The sequence below is a fragment of the Schistocerca gregaria genome, chromosome 2 (genome assembly GCF_023897955.1).
Source record: "Schistocerca gregaria isolate iqSchGreg1 chromosome 2, iqSchGreg1.2, whole genome shotgun sequence".
NCBI lineage: Eukaryota > Metazoa > Arthropoda > Insecta > Orthoptera > Acrididae > Schistocerca > Schistocerca gregaria.
In genome coordinates this window covers 736,207,630-736,226,534 of record NC_064921.1, presented here as the reverse complement: position 1 = coordinate 736,226,534, position 18,905 = coordinate 736,207,630, and the positions used below count along the sequence as shown (strand labels likewise).

Genomic DNA, 18,905 nt, shown 5'->3' with positions numbered 1-18,905 from the left:
CAGCTGCTTTGTCAGGAAAGAGGGAAGGAAAAGGAAAGATGAAAGGATGTGGGTTTTAAGGGAGAGGGTAAGGAATCATTCCAATCCCGGGAGCGGAAAGACTTACCTTAGGGGGAAAAAAGGATAGGTATATACTCGCACGCACACACACACACACACACACACACACACACACACACACACACACACACACATATCCATCCATAGACACACACACACACACACACACACACACACACACACACACACATATCCATCCATAGATACACAGACACAAGAAGACATTTAGAGGCTTGTCTGCACATTGACACCGGTGTGTCAGACCCACAAGCAATGATCACACGCACGGCACAGCGGACACACCAGGAACAGCGGAGTTGGCCGTTGAACGACGCTAGCTGCGCAGCATTTGTGCACCGCCGCCGTCAGTGTCAGCCAGTTTGCCATGGCATACGGAGCTCCATCGCAGTCTTTAACACTGGTAGCATGCCGCGACAGCGTGGACGTGAACCATATGTGCAGTTGACGGACTTTGAGCGAGGGCGTATAGTGGGCATGCGGGAGGCCGGGTGGACGTACCGCCGAATTGCTCAACACGTGGGGCGTGAGGTCTCCACAGTACATCGATGTTGTCGCCAGTGGTCGGCGGAAGGTGCACGTGCCCGTCGACATGGGACCGGACCGCAGCGACGCACGGATGCACGCCAAGACCGTAGGATCCTACGCAGTGCCGTAGGGGACCGCACCGCCACTTCCCAGCAAATTAGGGACACTGTTGCTCCTGGTGTATCGGCGAGGACCATTCGCAACCGTCTCCATGAAGCTGGGCTACGGTCCCGCACACCATTACGCCGTCTTCCGCTTGCGCCCCAACATCGTGCAGCCCGCCTCCAGTGGTGTCGCGACAGGCGTGAATGGAGGGACGAATGGAGACGTGTCGTCTTCAGCGATGAGAGTCGCTTCTGCCTTGGTGCCAATGATGGTCGAATGCGTGTTTGGTGCCGTGCAGGTGAGCGCCACAATCAGGACTGCATACGACCGAGGCACACAGGGCCAACACCCGGCATCATGGTGTGGGGAGCGATCTCCTACACTGGCCGTACACCTCTGGTGATCGTCGAGGGGACACTGAATAGTGCACGGTACATCCAAACCGTCATCGAACCCATCATTCTACCATTTCTAGACCGGCAAGGGAACTTGCTGTTCCAACAGGACAATGCACGTCCGCATGTATCCCGTGCCACCCAACGTGCTCTAGAAGGTGTAAGTCAACTACCCTGGCCAGCAAGATCTCTGGATCTGTCCCCCAATGAGCATGTTTGGGACTGGATGAAGCGTCGTCTCACGTGGTCTGCACGTCCAGCACGAACGCTGGTCCAACTGAGGCGCCAGGTGGAAATGGCATGGCAAGCCGTTCCACAGGACTACATCCAGCATCTCTATGATCGTCTCCATCGGAGAATAGCAGCCTGCATTGCTGCGAAAGGTGGATATACACTGTACTAGTGCCGACATTGTGCATGCTCTGTTGCCTGTGTCTATGTGCCTGTGGTTCTGTCAGTGTGATCATGTGATGTATCTGACCCCAGGAATGTGTCAATAAAGTTTCCCCTTCCTGGGACAATGAATTCACGGTGTTCTTATTTCAATTTCCAGGAGTGTATATATATGGCTAACCTCTTAAGAGAAAACTAGATGTAACACAAAACATTAGTTACAAAATCGGCTACAGAAACTAAATCACAAACCCCGATTTGCTACAAATTGCTCGTATATTATGCAAAGATAATGGTAGATTACGAAAATTCTCAAAAACGCAAGTTTATTTGAGTTGATATACAATGAGATTTAGGGGTGATGTATACTTAGGTTGAAGTGTGAACCACAAACACTGATTTGCTTTGAATTAAATTATGCATTGAAAACACTGGTATCACAAAGTCACAAAAATATAGTTTTGTAAGCATCCGAAAATTTTTAAACTATCCTGTTTCTCACTTTATTGTGCAATGAAATTAGAGAAATATTGTTTTGATCGAGGATAGGCCTATGGTCCTTAAAAATTTTAAAAGAGCACAACTTAGTTCAAGCCTACAATTGACAGTAATAATAATAGTTTATCGCCACACTCGAGAATGTTCGAAATTGCACAATACACCACCATAGAAATGGGTATTGATACAACCAATGAAAAATTATGCAGGTATGTGACTTGTAGCAAGTGCTTGCCCGTGAAAGGCAAAGGTCCGGCACACAGTTTTAATCTGCCAGGAAGTTTCATATCAGCGCACACTTTGATGCAGAGTGAAAATCTCATTCTGGAAACATCCCCTAGGCTATGGCTAAGCCATGTCTCCGCAATATCCTTTCTTTCAGGAGTGCTAGTTAAACATGGTTTGCAGGAGAGCTTCTGTAAAGTTTGGAAGGTAGGAGACGAGGTACTGGCAGAAGTAAAGCTGTGGGGATGGGGCGTGAGTCGTGCTTGGGTAGCTCAGTTGGTAGAGCACTTGCCCGCGAAAGGCAAAGGTCCCGAATTCGAGTCTCGGTCCGGCACACAGTTTTAATCTGCCAGGAAGTTTCACTGCAACGTAAGTTTATCTCGACCAAAATTGCTAAAATGTGCAGCACCAGCAACACACGTCTTCTGCCTGTTGCAGCTAACAATGGTTTATGATACATAAAATAAAGACCATTAAATTATCAGTCAGTTTTCGATGGAGGGGTATTGTAGATACACTGTGTCATAAAAGGTACTGGTACCCTGTTAAACATTTACTGAAAACCCAATTTTGTCTCCACACTGCGTGAAATATCAGTGAAATAATCACAAAGCTGCAGTGCATCAAATTTGGTGTTTATTTAGTAAATCCAATGAAGAAACAAAAATGCCTTGTATCATTGAAGATACAAATGTTTCACTAGCCATCATGCCTTGCTCACTGGGTTTGTGCGCCCAACCATGATCTTCCCTTAGCTTTTAGAAGCGAGTTTTTTTGCATAATAAAAAACATTACTTTGTGCTTAGAGAGATAACTTTATAAAAAGTAAATGGATTAAAGGTTCTAATATCCTAACTGTGGAATACATGAGGTTTATGGCAATTGTTTATTCTACGCCAATCTATTTTTATAAAACAGGAATCATATGGGCACAATATAATGTAGGTTTTATGAACATTATGCAGCTTTCCCATAGTTCACATCAGAACTACCCAGGGGCTCATCATGAGGAGGTAGTTGCATGACAAGAACCACATGTGACCTCCCAGCCAACGAATGATTCAGTTTATTCAATATTTCTTTTTTTTAATTAAATTAACAGAGTTAATGAGAAATTACAATAGCTTTTCTCATTTTACACGCGTTTGGAGGAGAAAGGATCTATTATTTATACTATATTTCTTAGATTTCTTCATACTTAATCCATAATCAAGATCTGTTCTTTCCCTTCTTCTTCTTTTTCTTGTGTGGTGGCGTCACGACTTATGTTGCAGTCATCTGTTATAAGATTGATTTCATCAGTTTGGGCATTGGTTTGCAAATAGTAGGGCATTTAATTGAATTTTTCTTGAACAGACAAACTCCAAGGCAACTTTTGCAAGGCGTGCGAGATATGGTTTTCAAGATCTTCTAGAGTGTTACTTCTTTATAAGTTTGTAAGTGGTAAATGGTGGTAGACTGAATTTTGAGGTCTTCCAGTACAGTTGCAATGAGTCCTGGCTTTTTCTTTCTTTCTTTTCTTTTTAGTCTTGCACTTTCAAACACATTCTGTTAAGCTGTGTTTTCATTTCATAATGAGAATAAAATACAGCTATGAACCTTTGTCCCATGTCATTACCCTCATCAGCAGTAGCATCTGTTGGTTCTCACAAGTGCTTCTTTGTCTCTTAACAACACAAGTAATTTCAGTTTTCTTTCTACAAAAAAGCCGGCTGCGGTAGCCGAGTGGTTCTAGGCGCTTCAGTCTGGAATAGCGCAACTGCTATGGTTGCAGGTTCAAATCCTGCCACGGGCATGGATGTGTGTGATGTCCTTAGGTTAGTTAGGTTTAAGTAGTTCTAAGTTCTAGGGGACTGATGACCTCAGATGTTAAGTCCCATAGTACTCAGAACCATTTGAACCATTTGATTTTTCTACAAAAAATAACAAAGTTGAGTTAAAATCACTAAATGTATGTAGAAATAGTCAGCATCAATAATGCTAGCCACAATTAAAGTATCTGCATCCTCAGCAGTGTGCTTATGAAGTGTTGATCTTGAAGTGCCTGACTCAACAAAGAGATAAGAGGCTATTTGGTTCCTTTGTTTAAAAGAAACACTCATTTTGTCGTGTTAACCAGCAGTTGTTTTGTTGATTTAGTACCCCTCTCACTTGTCACATCAGGGTGTATGTCAAATACAATCATATAAATTTCCTTTACTTCACCTCTATGGTCACAACTTTTTAGTCCTCAGACTACTAATTTTGGTCAGCAATGACCATCTTCAGATCTGTTTTATAAAAACACATCCTAATACACTGGAGCCATAGTGGCACCATCAAATGCTAAACTTAAAATCAGTGCCAGCATTGTCAAACATATATAAATAATAGTATACACAAGAGTCACAGCAGCACTCAGAGCGCTGCTGACAAGATTTATTCTATTTTCAGGCCATTGTTCAGTTCATGACCATGTTGCAGCTTGTGAAAAACAATCATGGCTGCTTTACCATACTATTTCTTATTGTATCTTACAGACTTTGTAACTTTTGTTGAAAAGAGTTCTTTTTCCTTCCATACCACTCCATGTAAAACAAATCCTTGTCTCTTATGGACTTAACCTTTAAATCAGCCAGTTCTTTAATACAATTCCAGGAATGGTGAAACACAAACTGTCCAGTATTTCGCATATCAATTCCATCAACTACCAGAAATTAACTTTGGTGTAATGTAAACAAAAAATAATAATAAAACTAACCTTTGGCATCTTTACATCACAGTGTGTATTTAGGCACAAGAGAAGGGCTATTATCCATGTTCTTTAAATGAATATATATAAACAACTATGATCTGTGATTGATGTTTCACAGTAATCTCTTTTTAATGGTGTCCTCCTTCGTGAGACAGTAGGTAGTAGCACATATAATGAGATGTATACTTCCTTTACATGAACATTGTTGCATAGTATTCCAACTGTCCTTTTGGTTTAAAAACAACTTTTGACCCATCCGCTTGCAATATGATGGCTTTTGCAGCCTCCCTCTCCAGTGGACGCATGGAACGGAATCCTAAATGCCACAGTGGACGGACCCTGGTGTCCTCAAGCAGAGAAGCCCAATGGGAGTGAAGACTGCTTGTTCCTGAATGTGTATACATCACAGGTATGTGACTTTTAGCTACTAATAGATACAAGCATAACTTTACCATTTTTCTGATTCACATATCATGATGTTTGGTACTATTAATGATCTGATTCCTTAAATCTAGATTCAGAAGAGCAAAACTATCTATTTTTGTAGCAGCAGCAGCAGCAGCTTTTAACTCTGTAATGACATATTTAGATAGGAATATCAACCATGTAGGAAAAAGATAGATTGCTACTTACTGTAAAGAACACATGTTAAGTTGCAGACAGGTACAATTAAAAGAAACTCACATACAGCTTTTGGCCAAAGCCTTCATCAGCAAAAGGGAAACACACATCATTCATACGCACAAGCAAGCACACCTCGTGCACACATGACCGCCAGCTCCAGCAGCTCAGGTCGGAAAGCAACTATCACATGGTTTTGCAAGCAGCAGTCTGGAGGAGGTGGGGAAGGGGAAGGGGGAGAGGAAGAGGAAAGGATAGTAGTGGATAGTAGTGTATGGATGGGAGTTGAGACGTTGAATGCTGTATGGTAGTGTGTGCAGGGACTATAAAGCCAACAGGCGGAGGTTGGGCAGAGTTGTTGTTGTTGTTGTTGTTGTTGTTGTTGTTGTCTTCAGTCCTGAGACTGGTTTGATGCAGCTCTCCATGCTACTCTATCCTGTGCAAGCTTCTTCATTCCCAGTACTTACTGCATCCTACATCCTTCTGAATCTGCTTAGCGTATTCATCTCTTGATCTTCGTCTATGATTTTTACCCCCCACGCTGCCCTCCAATGCTAAATTTGTTATCCCTTGATGCCTCAGAACATGTCCTACCAACCGGTCCCTTCTTCTAGTCAAGTTGTGCCACAAACTTCTCTTCTCCCCAATCCTATTCAACACTTCCTCATTAGTTATGTGATCTACCCATCTAATCTTCAGCATTCTTCTGTAGCACCACATTTCGAAAGCTTCTATTCTCTTCTTGTCTAAACTATTTATCGTCCATGTTTCACCTCCATACATGGCTACGCTCCATACAAATACTTTCAGAAACGACATCCTGACACTTAAATCTATACTCGATGTTAACAAATTTCTCTTTTTCAGAAACGCTTTCCTTGCCATTGCCAGTCTACATTTGATATCCTCTCTACTTCAACCATCATCAGTTATTTTGCTCCCCAAATAGCAAAAGTCCTTTACTACTTTAAGTGCCTCATTTCCTAATCTAATTCCCTCAGCATAACCCGACTTAATTCGACTACATTCCATTATCCTCGTTTTGCTTTTGTTGATGTTCATCTTATACCCTCCTTTCAAGACACTGTCCATTCCGTTCAACTGCTCTTGCAAGTCCTTTGCTGTCTCTGACATTATTACAACGTCATCGGCGAACCTCAACATTATTATTTCTTCTCCATGGACTTTAATACCTACTCCGAATTTTTCTTTTGTTTCCTTTACTGCTTGCTCAATATACAGATTGAATAACATCGGGGAGAGGCTACAACCCTGTCTCACTCCCTTCCCAACCGCTGCTTCCCTGTCATGCCCTTCGACTCTTATAACTGCCATCTGGTTTCTGTACAAATTGTAAATAGCCTTTCACTCCCTGTATTTTACTCCTGCCACCTTTAGAATTTGAAAGACAGTATTCCAGTCAACATTGTCAAAAGCTTTCTCTAAGTCTACAAATGCTAGAAATGTAGGTTTGCCTTTCCTTAATCTATTTTCTAAGATAAGTCGGAGGTTCAGTATTGCCTCACGTGTTCCAACATTTCTGCGGAATCCAAACTGATATTCCCCAAGGTCAGCTTCTACCAGTTTTTCCATTCATCTGTAAAGAATTCACGTTAGTATTTTGCAGCTGTGACTTATTAAACTGATAGTTCGGTAATTTTGACACCTATCAACACCTGCTTTCTTTGGGATTGGAATTATTATATTCTTCTTGAAGTCTGAGAGTATTTCGCCTGTCTCATACATCTTGCTCACCAGATGGTAGAGTTTTGTCAGGACTGGCTCTCTGAATGCCGTCAGTAGTTCCAAAGGAATGTTGTCTACTCCCGGGGCCTTGTTTCGACTCAGGTCTTTCAGTGCTCTGTCAAACTCTTCATGCAGTATCGTATCTCCCATTTCATCTTCATCTACATCCTCTTCCATTTCCATAATATTGTCCTCAAGTACATTGCCTTTGTATAGGCCCTCTATATACTCCTTCCACCTTTCTGCTTTCCCTTCTTTGCTTAGAACTGGGTTTCCATCTGAGCTCTTGATATTCATACGAGTGGCTCTCTTTTCTCCAAAGGTCTCTCTAATTTTCCTGTAGGCATTGGAAGAGGGTGGCAAACAAAGAGCATGGGAGATGAGAATGGGGAGGAGAAGGTAGGACAGAGGAGGTGGAAACTGTTGGGTGAAGGGTGTGGGGGCAGTATGTTACCATAGGTTGAGGCCAGGTGAATTATGGGAACAGAGAATGCGTTGTAAGGCTAATTCCGGCTTGCGCAGTTGAGAAAAGCTGGTGGTGGAGGGGAGGATCCAGATGACTCGGGTAGTGAAGCAGCCATTGGAATGAAGCATGTTATGTTCAGCTGCATGTTGTGACACAGGGTGGTCTACTTTGCTCTTGGTCACAGTTTGGCGGTGGTTGTTCATCCTGGTGGAAAGCAGGTTGGTAGTTGTACCAATATAAAAAGCTGTCAATGATTGCAGCAGAGCTGTCAAATGACATGGCTGCTCTTATAGGTGGCCCAGCCCCTGATTGGGTGAGATAAACCTGTAACAGGACTGGAGTAGGAAATGCTAGGTGGGTAGATGTGCAGGTCTTGCACCTCGGTCTTCCACCGGGATAAGGTCCTAGGATGTTGTGGAGGTTGGTGGGTGATGGAAAACCACTTTAGCAGGTGTGGGGTGGATCTCATGTAAGATGTCCCTTATTTCAGGGCATGATGATAGGTAATCAAAGCCCTGGCGAATGATGTGGCCAGTTGTTCCAGTCAGGGGTAGTACTGAATGAAGAAGGGGACACTTCTTTGTGCTGATCTTAGGGGTGGTGAGAGGAAATGGCACGGGAGATCTGTTTGCGGACTAGGTCTGGAGAATAGCCCATATTTGTGAATGTTTTGGGAGACCCCAGCATACTGAGCAAGATAGTTCTCGTCACTCCAGATATGCCGTCTGCGGGTGGCCAGGCTGTATGGGAGGGATTTTTTGGAGTGAAAGGGATGACAGCTGTCAAAATGCAGGTACTGTTGGTGGTTGATGGGTTTAATGTGGACAGAGGTGCAGATGTAGCCATCAGAGAGGAGGAGCTCAACATCTATCAACATCTAGGAAGGTGGCATGCTGGCTTGAGAAGGACCAGGTGAAACAGATGGAGAGAAGGTGTTGAGGTTGTGAAGGAACAAAAATAGGGATAGGTGGCATCAACAATAACTAGCAAGGATCCAGTTATTCTAATACATTAACTCTGAATCTACAAATGATCTTTGACATACTTGTCCACCTTCCTTCAAGGTTAATCTAGCTCAAAGTCTAAGACAAGGTACCCTAACTATAAGATCAAAATAATAGTTATATTTTTAAATAATTCTTAATATTACCCAACAAGAGATCATAACTACAGAAAAAAATATGAATGTTGTAGGGAAGTTCTTGTAGAATATAAATACTTTAAGATTAAAGGAGACCACTCTCCAAAAAGCAAAAGTGTCATATTTGTTTGGCAGACCAAAGTGCAAGGCCAGCCCCATCCACCTATCCAGTATCTCCTACTCCAGTCCCATCACAGGCTTATTCTGTCCCATTACAGGCCAGCCCACCTGTGAAAGCAGCCATGTCATCCATGAGCTCTGCTGCAAACACTGCACAGTCTTTTATGTTGGTATAACTACTGACCAGCTGTCCACCAGGGTGATTGGTCACAGCCAAACCATTGTCATGAACAAAATTGATCACCTGGTGGCACAACAGGCAGCTGAGCACAACATGCTAGAGCTCAGTAGCTGCTTCACAACTTGAGCCATCTGGATTCTTCCCTACTCCACCAGTTTCTCTGACCTACACAGATGGTAGTTATACTTACTACACATCCTGCACCCCTGCAATCATCCTGGCCTCAATCTCAGGTAACCCACATCCCTGAACCCTCCACTCAACAGTTTCCCCTTCCCTCATCATGTCACTGCTTCCCATTTAATGTCCCCATGTAGCCTTCCCACACATTTCTAGCTGGCAAACTGGCACCCCTCTGAGCTGCATCCTACTCACACCCAGTCTCTACTCTTACCACCTGACACTAATAAACCACAACCAGCCAACCTGTCGCAAATGAGCACTGAAGCTGTCAGTCTAACTGGCACCATAGAGGGGTATAGGTGCATGTACATGTGTGCATAAAGACCTGTAAAAAGACCGTGTATGTGTTTGTGTACTATAGTCCATCAAAGTATAATCTTGTACTAGTGTGTCAGTGGGGCCCCTATTGGCTTGGCACCCCAACAAGCCACTACTGACTGTGGTACATCCTGTACAGAAATCTTACAGTTATAGAGTCTCTGGTGCCTCTCTCAGCTTGGTGACTCAAGTGGCAGCTTGTGTCACTTGGGCTTTAAACCAGCCCTGATCATTTAAATAACAATTTTCAGTGCAGGCCTTAGTGACCATTTAGCTCAAATACAAAATCTGAAAGTAAGTTGCATTACTAAGAACAACATGCCTTTAAAAATCACGTGTAGATGCCAAAGTCAGGATAACATAAACTACTTCAGCAGCTTATTAAACATAGAAAAATGGTCACAGATTTATAAAATTAATTATCTAAATGAAAAGTTTAACACATTCACTGATAGAGTAACCCATTGCTTTCTACAGCTTTTACATTTATGTCTGTTCTCTGCAAACCTCTGTGAAATGCATGACAGACGGTACATCCCATTGTACCAGTTGTTAGGGTTCCTTCCTATTCCATTTATGTATGGAAACTAGGGAAGAATGACTGCTTGAATACCTCTGTGCCTGCAGTAATTATTCTAATGTTATTCTCATGATCTCTATGTGAGTGATACTTAGGTACTTGTAGTATATTCCTAGAGTCATCATTAAAAATCTGGTTTTTGAAACATTGTTAACAGATTTTCTCAGAATAGTTTATGTCTATCTTCAAGAGTCTTTGAGATCAATTCATCATCTGTATGACACTTTCCAATGGATCGAAGAAAAATGTGACTACTCGTGGTGCCCTTCTTTGTATGTGTTCAATATCCCCTGTTAGTCCTATATGGTATGGGTCCCATTCACTGTTCAGTATTCTAGAACTGATTGAATGAGTGATTTGTAAGCAATCTCCTTTATAGACTAATTGCACTTTCCCAGTATTCTACCAATACACTGAAGCCTACCACGTGCTTTACCCACGACTGGGTGTATGTGATCATTCCATTTCATATCCCTACAAAGTGTCACACCCAGATATTTGTATGAGTTGGCTGATTCCAATGGTGAATCAGTGATATTATAGTAATAGGACACTATTGTTTTTTTTTTTTTTTTTTTTTTTTTTTTTTTTTTTTTCTATTCTGCGAAGTGCACAATTTTACACTTCTGAACATTTAAGGCAAGCTGCCAATCTTTGAACCACTTTGAAACATTATTGAGATCTGACTGAATATTGATGCAGCTTCTTTCAGATAGTACTTCATTATAGATAACTGCATCATCTGCGAGACGTCTGAGGTTACCATTAATATTATATGCAAGGTCATTAATATACAACATGAACAGAAAGGGTCCCAACATACATCCCTTGGGCACACCTGAAGTTATTCTACATTTAACAAGACTCTCCATCCAAGGTAACATGTTGCATCCTCCCTACCAGAACATCCTCAATTCAATCACAAATTTCATTTGATTCCACATATGATCATACTTTTGGCTGTAAGTGTAGGTGTGGTATGGAGTCAAATGCTTTTCAGAAATCAAAAAATACTTCATCTACCTGACTGCCTTGATCCAAAGCTTTTGGTATGTCATGTGAGAAAAGTGAACTGTATTTCAACCAAGTGAGGTGGTGCAGTGGCTAGCACACTGGACTCGTGTTTGGGAGGACAACGGTTCAATCCCATGTCCGGCCATCCTGATTTAGGTTTTCTGTGATTTCCCTAAATTGCTCCAGCAAATTCTGGGATGGTTCCTTTGAAAGTGCATAGCTGATTTCCATCCCTGTTCTTCCCTAATCCGATGAGACTGATGCTCCCCCAAAACAACCAGCCAACCAATTGTATTTCCACATAGAATTGCCCATAAGGGGTTATTCTAAAACAATCAGTTTGATCACAGGAAGAATAAGAATTTCATGTTACAAGAAGAGACTATTTCATAAAACATGTAACTTGAATAATTCCTCACCTAAATTACCTATATACTAAAAAATATTTCAAAGTATGAACAGAAATAATGAAAGTAGCAAAAATAGTGCATAGTAATGAATACATACATAATTCAACAAATAAAGTGAAGGGCATGTGGAGTGTTATAAAAAATAAAATTAAAGAAAGGAAGAGAGAAACAGAGACAGAGGCAGAGAGAGACAGAGAGAGAGAGAGAGAGAGAGAGAGAGAGAGAGAGAGAGAGAGAGAGAGAGCATTCCCTTCCAAAATGTCAATACTTTTAACAACTTTTCCATAGGCATTGCAGATAATATTATAAATAAGAAAAAATAATAAGAATAAATAGTAACTAAGAATACACAATCCAATAAATATAAAATAAGCACATATAATTGTTCAATGCACATTAGCACAATCACACAAGCTGAAAGAAATAAAGTGAAGAGTGCTCTAACCCTAACTAAACTATTTACACACTTAAGTGAGTGCTCGTTCCAGGCAGCCACTTCCCCTGATGTATTAAAAACATATAAAGCAATTCTATTGCAGAAAAAAGGTAAAATGTAAATAGGTACAGACCCATCACAGTTGCTTCTTACAGTTCAAAAATATTAGAAAATGTTGTGTATGACAAACCTACGGAATCTGTAAGTGAAAAACAAAAAGGAAAAAAAAACAACAACACACAAACAAAAAATGAAAGAAATTCTAGGTAATGAACAACATGGATCCAGAAGTAAAGAGGTCAAAGATAACTGCATTTTATGAGAGTATTAATTGTACATTAAGCCTGATGGACACGCTGCAGAAACCAATAGGATTATTTACTGACCTATCAAAAGCTTTGGACTTGGTGGATCATAAGAGTCTGTCCTCAAAGCTTGAGAAATATAGTGTTGACGATCTGTCCAACAGTTGGATCAGTTTCTTCCTGGGCAATCCTACAGAATTAGTGAACGTCAAGCACACTAATGTGTACCTTAAAAGTATTTCTGGGCACTTATCAGAGTACAGCTCAATTAAATATGGTATGCCTCAAGGATCAGTAATGGAACCACTTCTGTTCCTTTTTTATATCAATGATCTAAGCTTAAATGTGGTGCTCATAAAACAATCATATTTGCACATTATACCACAATTCTGTTTAAAGGGAAAAGTAAGAAAATTACAGCAGTCAGTAAACACTGTCACAAAACTAGGCAACTTGTTACAGAATTTTCAGCAAGTCTTTTTAATAAATAGTACCAAAAAAGGGTCACACTAAAAGTTCACAATGCTCTAGACAAGGATGTGGACACCCCACTTCTCTCAATCAACAGTGAATCAGTTGGTAACAGTACAAATTCTTAGACTTAGGACTGCAAAGCAATGTAAAATGGAATAAATGTATAGAATATATTAATGCAAAATTGACCTAGACTTACTTGCTTCTTTGTTCACTAAAATCCTGTTGTAGTAAGAAAACAATAGAAGTGCATATGCTGCCTACTTTCATTCTGACCTTAAATATGGAGTCCTATTTTGGGGAAACTCTAAACCACTTACGAGCACATTCAAACTAAAAAAAGACTATTAGAATCATGTTTGGATACAAACCTAGAGACACATGTAAATCATTGTTTAAGGTATCTATCATTCCTCCATTATCACATATCAGCATTATGGAAACTCTTATATTCTTTAAAATAAGTGTAATAGGTAAGGACAGTAGACTGAAAAAAACAATTTAAAAAATACTGTTATATTCATGACCACTTTACCAAACCATCATATGGCCTAAATCAACACATCTCTCTGCCAGAACAGTAGTTTCCTGATGAGAGTTAAACTTTATAACAAACTTCCCAAAAACATAGAAACAAACACTGACATCAAAACCGTTAAAAAATCTTGAAAGTCATATTTGCAGCACCACTGATTTACTCCACTGAAGAATATTTAAATATATGAATCAGTCTTTCCTTCTCATCCCAGCCGGCAAATCTCCCCTGACCCGGGATTCTGGGTGATACACTGTATGCCTTTCCCTAAACCTCTCCAGTCCTTTTCCTTCACCACTCTTCCTTCTCCTTCAGCTCTTCCACCAGAAGAAGGAACCACTGGTTCCAAAAGCTTGTGAAAGTCAATCCTTGTGTGTGTGTGTGTTTTCCCCTGCTGTCACTTGGTGAGTAGATTTTTTTTATCTATCCATGTATATTATAGATGTATGAAGCATATTATCTATAATTTTAAATATGAATGCATTGGAATCATTTTCATCCGTATGGATATAAATTGACTTGCCCAGTGTCTTATGCATAAACTGATTTTGTAGACAACAAGGATGAATAACAATATAATACAAAGATTGTATGTGTTCATTTCAGCTGCCAGACAAAAGAGACAGTCCAAAGAAACCAGTCCTCATCTTTTTTCACCCTGGTGCATTCTACAGCATGAGAGCCACCAGTGATTTGTTTGGTCCAGAGTATCTCATGGATGAGGACATTGTACTGCTGACAGCAAATTATAGACTGGGGGCTCTGGGTATGTTTTATCCAGTTCCTTTACAGAAACATAAAAGAAGGAATTGGAGTGAAATTGGTGTTATGTGATATTTTTATATTACATTCAGTGAATGCTTTGTGGAGATACTATGTGTGGCCAGGCAGATGTGATAATTTCAACTGTTACTTGTCAAGATAGTTTTGCTGAAATTAGTGGAAATATAGGCATATTTTATAGTTTAGAGCTTTACATAAACTCTTTCTCCTATGTTGAGGTGTGTAATAAATTATTTTTGGGATTTTTTGTAACATTCTTGCAGGGTTCTTAAGTACAGGAGATTCTATTATGCCTGGAAATTATGGCCTCAAGGACCAGGTAGAAGTCCTACGGTGGGTGCAGAAAAACATTGCTGCTTTTGGTGGAGACCCAGAAAATGTTACAATTTGTGGTTACAGTGCTGGGTCATACAGTGTTCTGCTGCACATGCTGTCTACCATGTCAAAAGGTACGTTAAAGGTTTAAGATATTCTAGAGTTAAAACGCTTATGCAGTGAAGTATGAGTAGAAATGCTATTCCAATAGATGTAGAATCTGATGATGATCTTCATTTGTATTTGGAAAAAAATGAATGATAACAGCAGTAGCGATAAAAATGGTGAATGCAAGGCAACCATATGCCAAAACTAGTATATGAGGGGCCCAGTGGAAAAGGGGCACATGCCATCAGAGTATGTTGTGTTAGGAAATGGGAATTACGGAAATATGATTTTGTATAGTAATGTGAACTCCTGCTGTGATACCAACAGTTGTTACAGTAACTAGATGGTGTTTTGCAAATACTATTAAATATTAAGCCACTTTATTACAATTTAATGTACAGAAAATAAAATACTTGACATGTAGGCTCATTACACAGCATGTCATCAATAGTCAAACTCTTCATCAATGAATAAATTATGAATAATCCGCCTCGATTGCGAAAATTCCTGGTGTTTACCCAGGTTTCAACGTGGATAACCATGCCTTCTTCAGAACAAAATAAAAAACAGGTTGCCTAAATGGGCATAGTCAATTTCTAAAATGAACACCCACAACGGCAGGTCCCCATAAAACTTATTAACATTACACGGTACATCCGTACCAAGTCAATAACCAAACCTTCAACTCACAGAAAGGGAAAGGTGCCAAAAAAGAGAGGGGGAGGGGCATCGTTATCATCCGTTAACAATCAATAACCTGTGCATGCATCAGCCAACTTCCACGTCATGTGGTTTAATGAAAAGAATTAAGTACGGGACCGAAACCTTCAAAGAAATTCCTGTTTTTTAATTGTAGCTGATCGTTGAGGACATCGTCTTTGGCATACTACAGGGGTTTAGGGTTCATGTTGATGAGTCCCTTTTTTCGGAATTCTCCTATTAAAGTTTTAGTATTATGAAGTCCGATTCTAATTTCTTTTTGAAGCGTAGCGGTAGGGTCTTTGTCGAGTATAATTATCTCGTTCTCATTGAAAAAGGCTTCCGTTTTTTCTATATATTCTTTCTTTGTAGATACAACTATGGAGTTCCCCTTATCAGATTTAGTAATAAGAGCATCGTTCTGTATTAGTTTTTGGTTTATGGTTTTTAAAACCTTACCAGTGTTACCTTTTTGACTGTTATTTGAAATTTTACTCATAATTTTACAAGCCTCGTAAGCCAAACGAGTTTGTTTATTTTTAGGCGTTTTAGCATATTCTAAACTGAGTTTCAATTCCACTATAACATTTTTGATAGCCTTCGGTTTTAATGCTTCTGATTCAATATTGAATTTCAATCCTTTCGCGAGAAGAGCCTTCTCATGAGGAGAGAATGTGATGTCTGTTTTATTAAAGACCCGTTCGAAAAATTTAGGTTCGGTTATAGCAGTAGTATCAGTCGATTTATTCTTATTATGCTTCCTAATTAAGCTCGCTAGCTTCTTATCATGTCTGTTGGCAATCTCTTCTTTGCGTAGTGACAGCCATTCGTTCGCCATTAACCAAAAACTGTCTATTTGGAAATTAAAGTGCTTGGCACAAAACTTTGAAATTTCTAAATATATCATATAAGCCCTTTCATTCAGATAATCTTTCTTGGCATAAAGGTCAGAAATTCTAGCATTAAAAACCTGGTTAGTAAGTTTCTTTTTGAGGGTTGGCAATTTATGGCATGATTTACCTAAAAATCCAGCAATGAATTTTGGGGCAACGTTGAGCTCTCTACACTGTTTGATAAAATTTATGGCCATACTTGCTTTCGCGCTTTTAAATGTAACATCTAAATATCCCCTAGCTGCATCAGACACCTCGGCTGGTAAGAATTTAAGAACTTTCAGCATTGCAGCGCGTCAGCAATCGTAATTATTTAAATAAATTATGAATAATCCGCCTCGATTGTGAAAATTCCCGGTGTTTACCCAGGTTTCAACGTGGATAACGATGCCTTCTTCAGAACAAAATAAAAAACAGGTTGCCTAAATGGGCATAGTCAATTTCTAAAATGAACACCCACAACGGCAGGTCCCCATAAAACTTATTAACATTACACGGTACATCCGTACCAAGTCAATAACCAAACCTTCAACTCACAGAAAGGGAAAGGTGCCAAAAAAGAGAGGGGGAGGGGCATCGTTATCATCCGTTAACAATCAACAACCTGTGCATGCATCAGCCAACTTCCACGTCATGTGGTTTAATGAAAAGAATTAAGTACGGGACTGAAACCTTCAAAGAAATTCCTGTTTTTTAATTGTAGCTGATCGTTGAGGACATCATCTTTGGCATACTACAGGTGTTTAAAAATCTGCATTTCCTCTAAGATATCCAATTTTAAGCCCTTAACTTCAGCATGAAGCAACTCTATATTAGACAGAGGACTTGGCGCATGAGCCATTTGTATAAGGTGTTCTGTGTAAGTGGAACCCCTCGTGCCATCACCGCTTCTGGTGGGGATGTGCTCTTTATATCTAGTCATGAGAGCTCAGCCTGTTTGACCGATATAAAATTTCGGCAGTCACCGCAAGTAACTTTATACACACCAGACTGAGAAAGTTTGTCACTTGTGATCTGCAACGAGTGGATTAAATTCTTGTGCAGATTGTTGTTGGTAGAAAAGGCTACCCTAAAGTTATAGGCTCTAAGCAAACGCCCTAATTTGTACCTTACATTACCTACAAAAGGGATAGATACTATTGCCATCGGTTTGTCATTTACTAAATCCCCTAATGTGGAAGCCGTACCACTATGTTTATTTATTTTCTTGTTGTACAAACGTCTTACCAATTGTGAACTATAACCATTATTTCTAGCAATAGCTTCCAGTGTGACCAATTCGGTCTCTAACTCCTCCGGTGACAGAGGGATCACTGTAGCTCGATGTATATTCGAATGGAAGAAGGCCATCTTATGGGCATGCGGATGAGCCGAATCTGCAGAAATGATGTTATCAGAGTATGTGTCTTTCCGGTATATATTAAACTCAATATGGCTATCCACCACCGTCAACGTGAGATCCAAATAGTCCAAGGACCTCGTCAAGGATTCCCTCTCAAATGTAAACCTGATGTTATCATGAAACTCACTAAAGATAGAAAAAATACGGTCTACATCATTCTGAGTACCGTTAATGACAAATAAAATGTCGTCAACGTACCTTGTATAAAAATTTTTATTTTACTCAAAATCTCTCTACCACTGGCAAAGAAATCTAACTCTAAGGAGTTCAAGAAAATTTCAGATAAAATCCCAGCAAGGGGGCTTCCCATGGCCAATCCATTAGAGGGTAATTTACGTTATTATAAAAGACTATCGCATTATGAAATTGATGAGCTAATGATGTTACTACAGATTGTCCTGAAATATAATTATTTTACCTTTAATGATAGAATGTATTCGCAACCGTTTGGATTGGCCATGGGAAGCCCCCTTGCTGGGATTTCATCTGAAATTTTTAAACACTTGCAGTATGCCAAAGAGTTTGACTATTGATGACATGCTGTGTAATGTGCCTACATGTCAAGTATTTTATTTTCTGTACATTAAATTGTAATAAAGTGGCTTAATATTTAATAGTTAGATTATTCATAATTTATTTAAATAATTACGATTGCTGACGCGCTGCAATGCTGAAAGTTCTTCATCAATGTTTTCCTGTTCCATTGTATTGTCACTACCACCAAGTAACAATGACTGATAAAAACTTGAACATATAGGAGGCACAAATTGCAGTAAGCTTTGAATGTCCTTGAGCTTTGCTGCCTTAATCTGACATCCATTAGGATATTTAGGAACTAACTGAGAGTCTGCAGGCTTCATAAATCGTTCACGACACTTCTGTAAACTAACTCGCACAGGTTTCTCAGTTTGATTCTGTGAACTTTGATGACATTCTTCCTTCACCATGTCTAAAGCTATTAAAATACTGTTTTTCATCGGCCCCACTAGATGCAACATTCTCAGACCAGACACACCTTCACATCACTACAGTGGTGAATACAGAAATTATATGTCCAAAGTTTTCTCTTTTGAAGACTGTTTCCATCATAAGATATGGCGTTGGCAATGTAGTTGTAAGTCCATGCACAAAATGAGTGCATCACTACCATACTGTTTTGACTTTTCAGAGCACTATATGCAGCTTCAGCTTTATCAAGGTGCAGTTTGATGTCTGTGGA

General features: G+C 40.0%; 1 protein-coding gene across 1 annotated transcript in view; it reads left to right on the top strand.

Moving 5' to 3' along the window:
* The window catches only part of LOC126334885 (juvenile hormone esterase-like), an 84,501-nt gene that overhangs the window by 27,033 nt on the left and 38,563 nt on the right, over window positions 1–18,905 (top strand). The window contains exons 2-4 of the mRNA XM_049997583.1: window positions 5,240–5,365; window positions 14,093–14,252; window positions 14,533–14,718. Of these exons, the coding sequence (XP_049853540.1) occupies window positions 5,240–5,365; window positions 14,093–14,252; window positions 14,533–14,718 (472 nt within the window). The remainder of the gene's footprint in view (window positions 1–5,239; window positions 5,366–14,092; window positions 14,253–14,532; window positions 14,719–18,905) is intronic.